Source organism: Astatotilapia calliptera, chromosome 5, assembly GCF_964374335.1.
Source record: "Astatotilapia calliptera chromosome 5, fAstCal68.1, whole genome shotgun sequence".
NCBI lineage: Eukaryota > Metazoa > Chordata > Actinopteri > Cichliformes > Cichlidae > Astatotilapia > Astatotilapia calliptera.
Window position 1 is genome coordinate 2,923,100 of NC_137426.1, and position 10,590 is coordinate 2,933,689.

The following is a 10,590-nucleotide window of genomic DNA, read 5'->3' on the forward strand; positions in this document are numbered from 1 at the left end:
ACTCTCCCTCGCCTCTCTCTCCAGTCTCCCCTGCATCCTATACCTGCCTCGCCCACCAGTCCACAGTCCATCCTGGATGGCAGTAACTCCAACCTGTCAGGCAGTGCCAGCTCCGGAGTCTCCTCCCTCAGTGAGAGCAACTTTGGTGGCCCCGCCTCCTCCTCTGACCCCACCGCCAGCCGCACAGACACCCTGGAATCCGTCCCCAGCAGCCAGGCTTGGACCACCGACCAGGAGGACCTCGACTCACCTTACCAGCCCGTCAGGTACAGCATCTCCGAACCTGAAGTCCTGGATGGAGTCAAGCCCCCGCCCTGCCGCAGCCACTCTGCCCCGGGAGGCGTCACCCCGGCTCAGGTGGGGTCCCAAATCCAACCCCAGGCTCCGGGTTCGGCCTCCATCGGAGTTCAACAAATGCAGCAGCAGGATGTGCTGCCACACCCACAACACCCCCACTACTACCACCAACTCCACCATCACTTCCACCCACACTACATCCCCCACCACCCGCCTCTCTACCACTTCCATGAGCCTCCGGCGCTGCCCCCTAAACCCTACCTCCGAGAGGGCTGCATCCCTGAAGAGGACTCCCTGATCAGCCAGTCTGCAGCGCCTCCACCTCCCGCACCGCGGCCCATGCCACGCAAGATCTCCCAGCCCATAATCGCAGCCACCAAGGATGAGCAGGCTAAAGTGGCGTGGGAGCACGGCATCGGCGAGGAGTAGGACGCCCCCTCATGGTTTATAGGGACAGACAAGAAACTCTTCTCAAAAGAGAGAAAGAAAAGACGTGAGAGCGAGAGCCAAACTAAAAACTGGGTCATGAAGTTGAGGGTAGCTCTGAATCGCCCCCAGCTGTCCTCCAGTTACCGCTAAAGGTTTCAGTCTGCTCTCGCACGCTCCATCTGGCTAACGAGTCCTTGACCTCTGAGACGTGTTTCCTTCAACCAAACAGTCCTCACGTCACTGCATCCTGATTCTTTACTTCTTATATGTGCAGACGGGGGTTTAAGCTGAGAAAATGCTGCTCAGCTTTTTCACTAAATTCATGATTACACCTGAAACTGAACCCGTGATTTTACGAAGGGATTTCTAGTCAAATAAAAAAAAGCCTCGCTCTGAAGATTTAAAGGCAAACGGCACTTTAAAAACATTTTTATTTATGTACAAATAAAACCTATAGACACAGAACGGTCAAAGCAGGGATGTTATACTGAAGGATATTTAGATCAGTGATTCCTAAAGTGTGGGCCGCTGCCCCTTAGTGGGCTGTGACGGTACTGCAGGGTGTCCTCCAGAGGCAGGGTGGCCAGATTCCATGAACCTCAATGATACAACATTTTACAACAGCTGGAGTTTATTTGTGTGGGAATCTTCACATATCCTAAAAAACTATAAAAGGACAAACTGCAGGTTTGTGAAGGACTTTCCCTCCTGCCTCGCTGAGCAGACGCAATAAGCACAATAAGAAGTTTCATGTTATTGTCCGTGATATATTCTTTTTACTATATTTACTTTTGCTGTCCCGATAATTGACCTGTCACTTAATGTTATGTTTTCCTTTCTGCATCACTGCTGATTAACTAAGAAAGGAAAATCATTTCCTTTGTTTTGACTTCACCCAGTTAAGTAGTCTCCCTGTATTTCAGTTTTTTTAAAGCCACTGGATAAAAGCCAGACTTTAGGAAAGTGCCTGTCCTGCAGTGAACAAAATGTGGGACACTGTCTCGATGTGGGACGAGGGGACCAAAGGTCAGTCTCGTGTGGACTCCAGTTTAGCAGCTTTGAGTTTGGGAATCACTGATTTAGATGATTTAAAAAGATGAAAACAAAAGACCAAAATGAAAGCAAATAACTAATGATGATTATTTCTGTCACGTAAACAGCGGCTATAAAGGCATCGGGTAGAGGTACTTTTTGTAACGATGTAAATAAAACGTTCACCACCAGGGGGCAGCGTTTGAACAAAAAGGTAATACACCAAAGTACGGCCGGGACCTCATTTGACTACGGTTGACATCGTAACAGAAAACACAGATAGTTTAGGACATAAAGTCAAGCTGGTATTTATATTCTGTTAATTTTTGTTAATCTTAGAAAACAGGAAGTTACAAAAAGTACCTTTAAGTGATGCTTTATGCAAACAGAGCGACGGCTTTCGAAGATTTTCAGTCACTTTTTCCTGAAATGTTGAAGATAAACGACAGAGATGAGAAGTGTTTATATTTAAGTAAGAGAGAATGTAGATACATTTAATACAGTATAAAGAAGTATATACATATAATTTATATTCAGTCGTTATACTTTTGATTGAAGAAATGTGCAAATGGCTTTCTGAGCCGACAGTAGCCGCTTCATCAGACGCGATGTGCACTTCACAACAGCTGAAGGTTTTATTGCAGCTCCTGAAAACAGGAGCGAGGGACAGTTTGCTCTGAGGGTTTTTTAAAGCTGACGATGCGTTCAGCGGAGGAACCTGTAAATATGTGCGAGGCGTCCGACTGCTGGTATTTTTAGGGATGTTAGCTGAAGTACATATACACCTTTTTTGGCATTTTTTCTATGAAAGTAATGACTGTACATTTTTTAATCAGGGTACTGTTTTGTATGCATGTTCATTCACTGAACAGAGACTGTGAGGTGAAGCACTGGAAGCACTGGAGAAATACTGTACTGTGCACTGATGTCTTTGTAGTCTAGGAAACCACTTTGAACACCAAGGATGTTGAATCAGCAGGATTTAGTAGTAGACGTGTAAAAGTACTGCAAAGGGTCATACTTTTGTACTTTAGTGTTTTGTTTTAAATATTCTTTTTACATTTAGCACTCAGATTGCGAGCAGACTGTCATCCTGATCACTTCGCCCCCTTTTTTAGGTTGAACAGCCGTTAGCTCACATGGCTATTTGAAATCCTCGTTGTGCTCTGCCTGGTGTCTGATCATCTTCTCACATTTTGCATGGTGAAGCTGATCGTTGTGTTTGAGCTTTGTCCTGTTTTGGTTCCTCCTAAAGGTGCAGAAAACTCAGAATCCTGATTCAGTGTTATATTGTGTTGGTGACGATGGCTGGTGGCTCTGTAGTTTGTAGTTTCGAACTTAAGTCCAGCTACATTTAGATAAATCCAACACAGAACTGTTCCCCTGTGAGGCTAAATAATAATAACACGATGTCTTTGCAAAGTGCTTTGACAGAAAGGCAAAAATAGAAAAATACATTTCAACAGGAAGCTGGACATCGAAGAGCGAGATGGGACGAATTAAAAGTTAAGACAGAGAACAACGACGAAATAAATCAAATCAACATTGTCTACATAAAGGGCTGAAAGCAGAAACAATAAAATAGGGGACACAAGCATAAGTAAATATAGGCATCACATAAAAATATGTCGATGACAAACTGAGTCAGGTTGAGACATTTTAGATTTAAGGATTAGCGACCTGAGTGCGCACTCTGCCTCGAATGGCTTTCGCTGCTTTAGAGAAGCTGAAGGTTTGTTTTCAGTGAAACGACGAGACTGTGTGTGAGTGCGTCTGCACGTTTAGAACCATCACAGACTTTACTTCATCCATTAAATCATTTTCAGGAGTTACTAAAGTCGACCAGTTCTGGATTTTCTGACTCTGTCACACCAGGATGGATGTGCGCAGTAAACACAACCATAGTTTTGTTTACAAAGAGCAGCCAGTCTAAAGAGACGGGCACTGAAGCAGCTTGTTTCAGACACATTGCAGTATTATTTTTAACTATGAGTCATACAAAGCTCCTCTGGTAGAGTCCAAACATCAAAATATAGAGCTCGAAATGAGCAGAGCGGGTCCACTTTAAATATTCAGCTCCTGTAATGTCAGAAGAAAGAAGAAAGAAAGTGTGCTTTATTGGTCCCCGTGGGGAAAATCCCTCTCTGCATTTAACCCATTCACTCAGTGAACGTGTCTGCTGCATTCACTGACCCAGTAAGCTACATGGAACAACAGCCATCATTCAGACAGTTGTTGCACATGTGCATTTCCTGCCGCGACGCATGGCGTGAGCTGTGTGAGCAGTGATACGGGCCCGCTGCTTGAATTCTCCACCATAAACATACGAGTGAAGCAGTGATGGTTAAAGATGTTCAGTGGAAGTTCAGAGCTGGACTTTCAGTGGCGCTCTGTGTCCGGTGAGCGTTTCCAGTCTCTTTATTCCCCACTTATAAAAGTTAAAGCCATGAAACTGTCCTGCGGCTCACACAGAGGCTGCACCACAGCCCGGACAGTTTGCAGAAAACTGCTGAATTCATGAAGTCGGGTGTTTGGTGGACTGACTGATGATGTTACAGGTGAATTATGCAGCACGCCTCGAGTTACCTCCTTCAACCTGTCTGTTTTTAGATCTTTAGCTTCTCTCTTCTTCTACTTTTAGTTATAAATTTCATTTAAAATCATTTTAGTTCATTTATTCCCTAAATGATCAACTCTTTCATCCTTGTGCGAAGAGTTCGAGTTGATTGTTGTCCTGTTGAAACTGAAACCCATATTAACACTCAGTGCAGCTGATGGTGGATTCATGCGCTGTGTGTATTCACAGCGATATAAACAGTTGTTACAGACTCGCACTGACGCCTTTGTGTTTATGCCAACAACATATGATGTTTGTTTTAAACAGCTTTGAGTGCTCTCAAAGGTTTTCTCACAGCACATCTGTTATGCTTGTTGCCTTTGCAAAACATGAAGATTGATATTAATATGTATACGTTTATACAAAGCCAGATTTAGAAATCACCTTATTGCTTTTTCTTCCTGCAACCTTTACCTCCAGTTCACATAACGCACTGGAAGGTTGAATTTTTTATCACTTTTCTGTCATTCTGTGTGTTTATTTATCTGTAAAGCTCCGTGTGCAGTCGTGCTGAGCCGTTTATGTTTGATCCTTCTGAGCCTACAAAGCGCTGTGAGCGGGGATGCTGTAAATACATGACGCAGGCAGGTTAGAGAAGCTTTTCAGCAACGAGAAACTGCAACAATGAAGGTGTGCGCTGTTACGGCAGTTTGTGAGAGTGTGTGTTATATCAGGATCGAATTACACCAGAGGGAGAGAGAGAAGTCACACAACAGTTTACTAAAGAAAAGTTCACAGCAGAATTAAATGTACTTTATTTTCTCCTGATTTTTAGTTCTGTTCATCCTTTTAGAACATTTTGACATCTGCTGTCTTTTAAATATATCTGAGCTAAACTGAGAATCTGAGATCATTGATCAGCTACTGAGAAGTAAAGAAGCAGCAACAACCTATTGAAGATGTTTCATGTGGGAACTATTTTCTTCTCCCTGAACTAAACCTACTTTACATGCATATGCTGCAATCACACGTGCATAGATTTTCTTTTGCCTTTTGTGTCGTTGCTCCTTTGTGCTTGTTGCGTTACAGTTTTATTCTGGTGCTTTTGTTTCTTATTCAAATTCAAATTCAAATTTTATTTGTCACACACACACAACCATACACAGTATGACATGGGGGTGAAATGCTTGTAGCTGTACAATGCCCGACCATTAAATGACAGAAGAAAAGTTTTACAATATTTACAATTTACTACAAAAATTTACAAATTAACTTAGGAATTTACAGAATTTATCCCGGTAACAGTCTGTTTCGTCCTGTGAGTGGACACTGGGATTGGGCCTGTATATAAAGGATGGCTGTAGCTTCCACGTCTGAAAATTAAAACAAAGCTGGAAGTTGCGTTCTTTCCAGTGGCCACTAGGGGGCAACTGTTTGTCCTGCAGAAAAAGTCTGAGAAAACAACCCCCGCAGCTTGAACTATGACCTCAGTAAATATTTACCTGATGAGTCTCACTAGTGTCAGGACTTTAATTTTATCAGCTGTCGTTCTATTGGAGGCAAACAAGTGGATAAACCAGGGTGTAATTGACAAGTTGCTGCTATATGAATGTGCAGCATCCTTCATATCCAACGGGACGACCTCGCTGGTGGGTACGGCATCTTTTATGTAAAGTGACGGCCTACTTTGACCAGCTTATATTAATTATTTGCTCACTAAAGAGAGACCTGGCTGCATTTTCCTTTGGCTGGCGGATGTAGACAGTAAAAAGAAAGAAGGCAGAAATCTCTGCACCTAATATCTCCAAAACTGAGTCATTCCCACCAAAACAAAAGAGATGTGTAAATGGTTACTACGGTTACCACAGTTAAAATGACATCTTTGATTTTGCTGTGAACTCTTGCTTTAAACAAACGGTCCTGCATACTCGGTCTGCAGCGATGAAGTGTTCAGATTTCAGTGAATCAAACTCGAAGCAGGTGAAGATGAACTATGCAAATCAGAGGTTTGTTTGTAGGACGTTCGGTTCATTCTTTTGTTCTTTGGCTTGAACGTGTCGGATGGCAGGAAAATTAAAAGTAGTTTGGTGCTTTTTTAAAAGAAAGTAAGTTTTGTGTGAGACTAAAACCACTGACCCCACCCAGTCTGTGTTTCCTTTAGAAGGAGGAGCGTGGAGGGAAATCCGACGGAGCTCACAGAGGAGACGCGTTGATTTCTTTGTACATAAACGAGGAGAGGGCGTATTTATCGCGGGCATGAAGGGCAAACCTCGTATACACGTAGACTGTGATCGTCTCGCCTCGTGTTTTCTGATGTAAACCAGTTTTTAAACCCGGTCCACAGCGATCCAAGTTCATTCTGTCGAATTATCGCGATCACTTCAGGGCAGCTGAGGAGACGTTTATTATGATTTTGTGTATTTTGCATCAATGACAAATCTAGATAGTTCCAACGATGGCGCTCCTTTGTATGACGACGCTAATGGTATTTCTTGTATATAAAAGTCTTTGTTGTGTTAGCATGGGTATAAACTGTGACGTGTATGATGGTAGATGTAAATACTCACGTTTTTCCTACTCACTAAACAAACTGCTGTGTTGTGGATTCATGATTAATGACAAACATTAAACGATAAACTTTTATTGACTCGACTGGATTCAGCCTGTCGTTATTTCACGTTTGCTGCTATAAAGTTCAGTTTTTGTTTAATTCATGCAGTCATGATCACAGATAGTCAGTTAAATTTATAACTTCCTCCATTAAATCTGAAACTCATTAAAAATACACTTTACATCACTTTTAAAGTTAGTCTTAAACATTTTTAATTTCACTTTTCCAGGAAACGTTCAGTTCATTTGTGAGATTTTCACATCTGTCGGATGTGGTTTAATGGCTTTTATTAGTGTAATATTTTGTCACTAATAAATAACCATAAAAGGAAATGCAGTACAAAGGCAAACACAGAGTTTGTACAAACACTTCTTGTTGTTTTTAACTCTTTTGTGCAAGGTGAACTTGAGTGTTTTGAAAGACAAATAAAATAAAATGTCATTTTATCACAGCCACCATAGGCTGAGAGGCGGGTTACACCCTGGACAGGTCGCCAGTCTGACGCTGGTCTAACACAGCGAGAAGGACAGCCATTCACACCATGAGCAGTTTAGCGTTACCAGTTAACCCACAGACCCCACTGTCAGTTTGGCCGGTGGTCATGTGTCGATTCAACCAAAATGGCGTGAGACTGAGAACCCAACCCCTCTAAAAGCAGCTGGCTTCCTTTTATACTCGACCCGATTCAGGTCAGCATCTGGAATAGCCCAAGTCTGAGGTCAGCAAACCAAATGAACAAATAAACATCCACACGAGCAAACACGTGAAAGACATATTTATATTTGTACCACGTCCTATAAATAATTCAATAACATATAGACTTAAACCTTAACCAAACTCTTGAGCAGGTGAGTGAGCTGCTTTTACTCTTTTGCTCCACATCCTGAATAGGAAGCAACCAGGAAAGGTGAGTACTGTTAACACACTTCTCTATTACATGTACAAAGAATTTAGGTTCCAAACAAATTACACTGATAAAATGTGAACTAAGGTTCTTTTTCCTGACGCAGGCAGAATGGCCAGTCCCCCTGTCTCTTCACCTTCCACAAGCAGTCAATTAAATATTAGCTAATGAACGTAATGAAGAATCACTAACCCACAAATGCATGTCTCTTTTTCTATTTTTAAATATAGGTTTTGGCTCATTTAGCAACTAAAACATAACACAACTTACCTTTAAACAAGCTTTAAAAAAAATGAACATTAGTATTTATTATATTTGCATTAAGACAGACTGCTAAAGTCTGATTTTCCCACACAAACATCTCCAAGATTCACAGGAAAAGGTCCAAAAATCCAGAGTGACTGTTTCCTGAGGTCAGAGGAGAACGGGCAGACTGCTTCAAACTGATAAGAAGGCAACGGGAACTCAAATAAGTGCTCAGTGGAGTCAACAAAGCACCTTGTTCAGACTTTGCAACAAAGAATTAAGGCAGAAAAGCATCACATTACAACCAGTCCATTTAAAATGATGTTCATGATGCTCATTAAATAAACATCAGCAGAACATTTGCACTACTTATTGAGAGAGCAGTAAGTAGTGTAAATGTTTGCATCAAATAAACAGCAGGGGGAGCCATTGCTCTACTCAGTGTTATATTAAAAAAGGAAGAAGAGTCCACCAAGAATCCAGTCAGTGGTTCCAGGGAGCCTATCCAATCGTTCAGTCTGACGTCACTAGCCGTGTCTGGGCCTAAACTCGGCTGCAGGTCCATATATCAAACGATCACTATGGCATTACTGAGAGTTGAAAACTGTCTAAAGTCTTTCATCTTTAATAAAATGATCAGCGTTCTGCTCTACCAGGTGTAACAATTGAGTTTAACATCCAGGCATCCATGAAAACGGAATTTATGACATTTAACGGAGTTAGAAGTTAGCAGGGAGTTAGCTCGCTAGCTTCTATCTAAATACAATATAGCATGTCCTGACTGCGGGGTTTTGGAAACAAATTCAAACTACAGCTCTGTTATCACTTCCAGCATAAATGAAGACAGAAACTAAACAGCAGTGACGTTTGTAGGGTTACTGAAGTTGGGCTAGCTGGTATATGATGATGTGCTACGTAGGGTTGCCAACTCCCTGAAAAATAAATAAGGGACACCTCGTGGCCAGGGCCGGGCGACCCAGTTGTCTTCACCCTTCCCAGTGTGGTGAATTTTCTAGCTCTTTTTTTGTGTGTGAAATTATTTTTTTAACCATTTGACTTGAAGTTGATTTAAGTAGATGCATATTCTATTCTTTGTGGTATGAACACATGTGAAACAAATGATCATTTAGCCATTTATTTTTAGCTCAAAATGACAACATTAACACATAAAACAGGTCTCTTTCTTAAACAGAAGCCTGTCATGCTTAACTTTTGAGAATATAAGTAAATCTTTCTTTAAAAGAACTCTGTCCTGCTTAACTTAAAATAATAGAAAACAATAGAAAGAAAAATATTCTTGTAACAGTGCACATTTAGTGCATTTAGTACAATTGGCTTCAGTTGAGGTATTATTTCAGCTTTTCTAATGCTAATCAGCTGCTCCTGTTTGTAAACCCGCTTGTTCCCATGATTACGCATCATAACTCATCATCATTATTCATCTATGTATTACTTTTATGTATTAGTCATCTATTTGTTGTAATCATCTATCCTTGCAGTCGTTTATTACACAAAATAAGTTATATTATCACACTTCTGGCCACATAGCGCTGATATTCACTGCACATGCCCATATTAACTTTTTCCAGCCAGGTGTTTTCCTTTTCCCATTCTTCCCTTTCTCTGAGGGGAACAAACATTGCTGCTCTAACGCTGGGCTCACACTGTGCGGTTTTAGTCCCATTTCGAGCCGATTTTTGAGTGATCGGACCGATTTTGGCCTTCATCGTGCGTCGTGTAGTATACGTGGGGTAACGAGAAGTGATTAACACCTCACGACCAGCTCCCGATCATCAATCGCTCGTGAGGGTGTCACCACAGCCGCTCACACTGCTCGCGCGCAAACACGTAAACGTCGGTGAAAAAGATGGAGCAGCACGGCTGTGCAGCGTGTGATCTGGACACAAGCGATGGAGGCACAACTTGTAGAACTTTGGAAAGCTCATCCGAGCCTTTTCCATGTGGCATCACAAAATGATCACGACCACAACAACCGTGAAAATAGTTGGATTTACATTGCTGCTCAATCACAGCTGCCTGATCATGTTTTTCATTAGCAATTTAGCAAAGTTGATGGTGGTGGTGTGTCTGTGTGAGTGAAAGACAGAGAGAGAGCGCGACAGATTTTCTGTTATAACCTTCATGTTATGGAGGCACAGTGTGAGCACTCAGGTCGCATCAGAGCATCGGGCGGTATAGTGTGAGACCTGCATCGTGACCTACCAACTTCTAACCCCTGCGAGTCAATCGTGCAGTTTGAACAGGAGCTGAATAACGTGACTGAAAAAATCGCACAGTGTCTGCCCAGCTTTAGGTGTACTGTCATCTGAGACTTGCGCCGCCGTGTCTGCGTTTGTTTCCCTGTTGGCCATGCTTGTTGTTGTGGTCATCTGTTGTCTTCCGGTATTTTCTCCGTAAGCGACCTTTCCTCAACCAATGAGATGAGCGGTAATCTGAATTGTCATACTCGAATTGTCATAAGTGTGCTGTCAGCTCATTGGTCACAAAGCAGGA

The 10,590-nt window shown here is 42.2% G+C and overlaps 1 protein-coding gene across 12 annotated transcripts in view; it reads left to right on the forward strand.

The window, feature by feature from the left end:
* The window catches only part of LOC113021787 (dedicator of cytokinesis protein 3-like), a 227,761-nt gene extending 220,794 nt beyond the window's left edge, over window positions 1-6,967 (forward strand). For 10 of the 12 annotated variants that reach the window (XM_026166506.2, XM_026166511.2, XM_026166507.2 and 7 more), the window contains one exon: window positions 25-6,967. In XM_026166506.2, coding sequence (XP_026022291.2) covers window positions 25-726 — 702 coding nt within the window. In that variant the 3' untranslated portion in view covers window positions 727-6,967. The remainder of the gene's footprint in view (window positions 1-24) is intronic. The other 2 variants (XM_080301528.1, XM_026166517.2) reach the window with 2 other exon arrangements.
* Window positions 6,968-10,590: the final 3,623 nt, after the last annotated feature.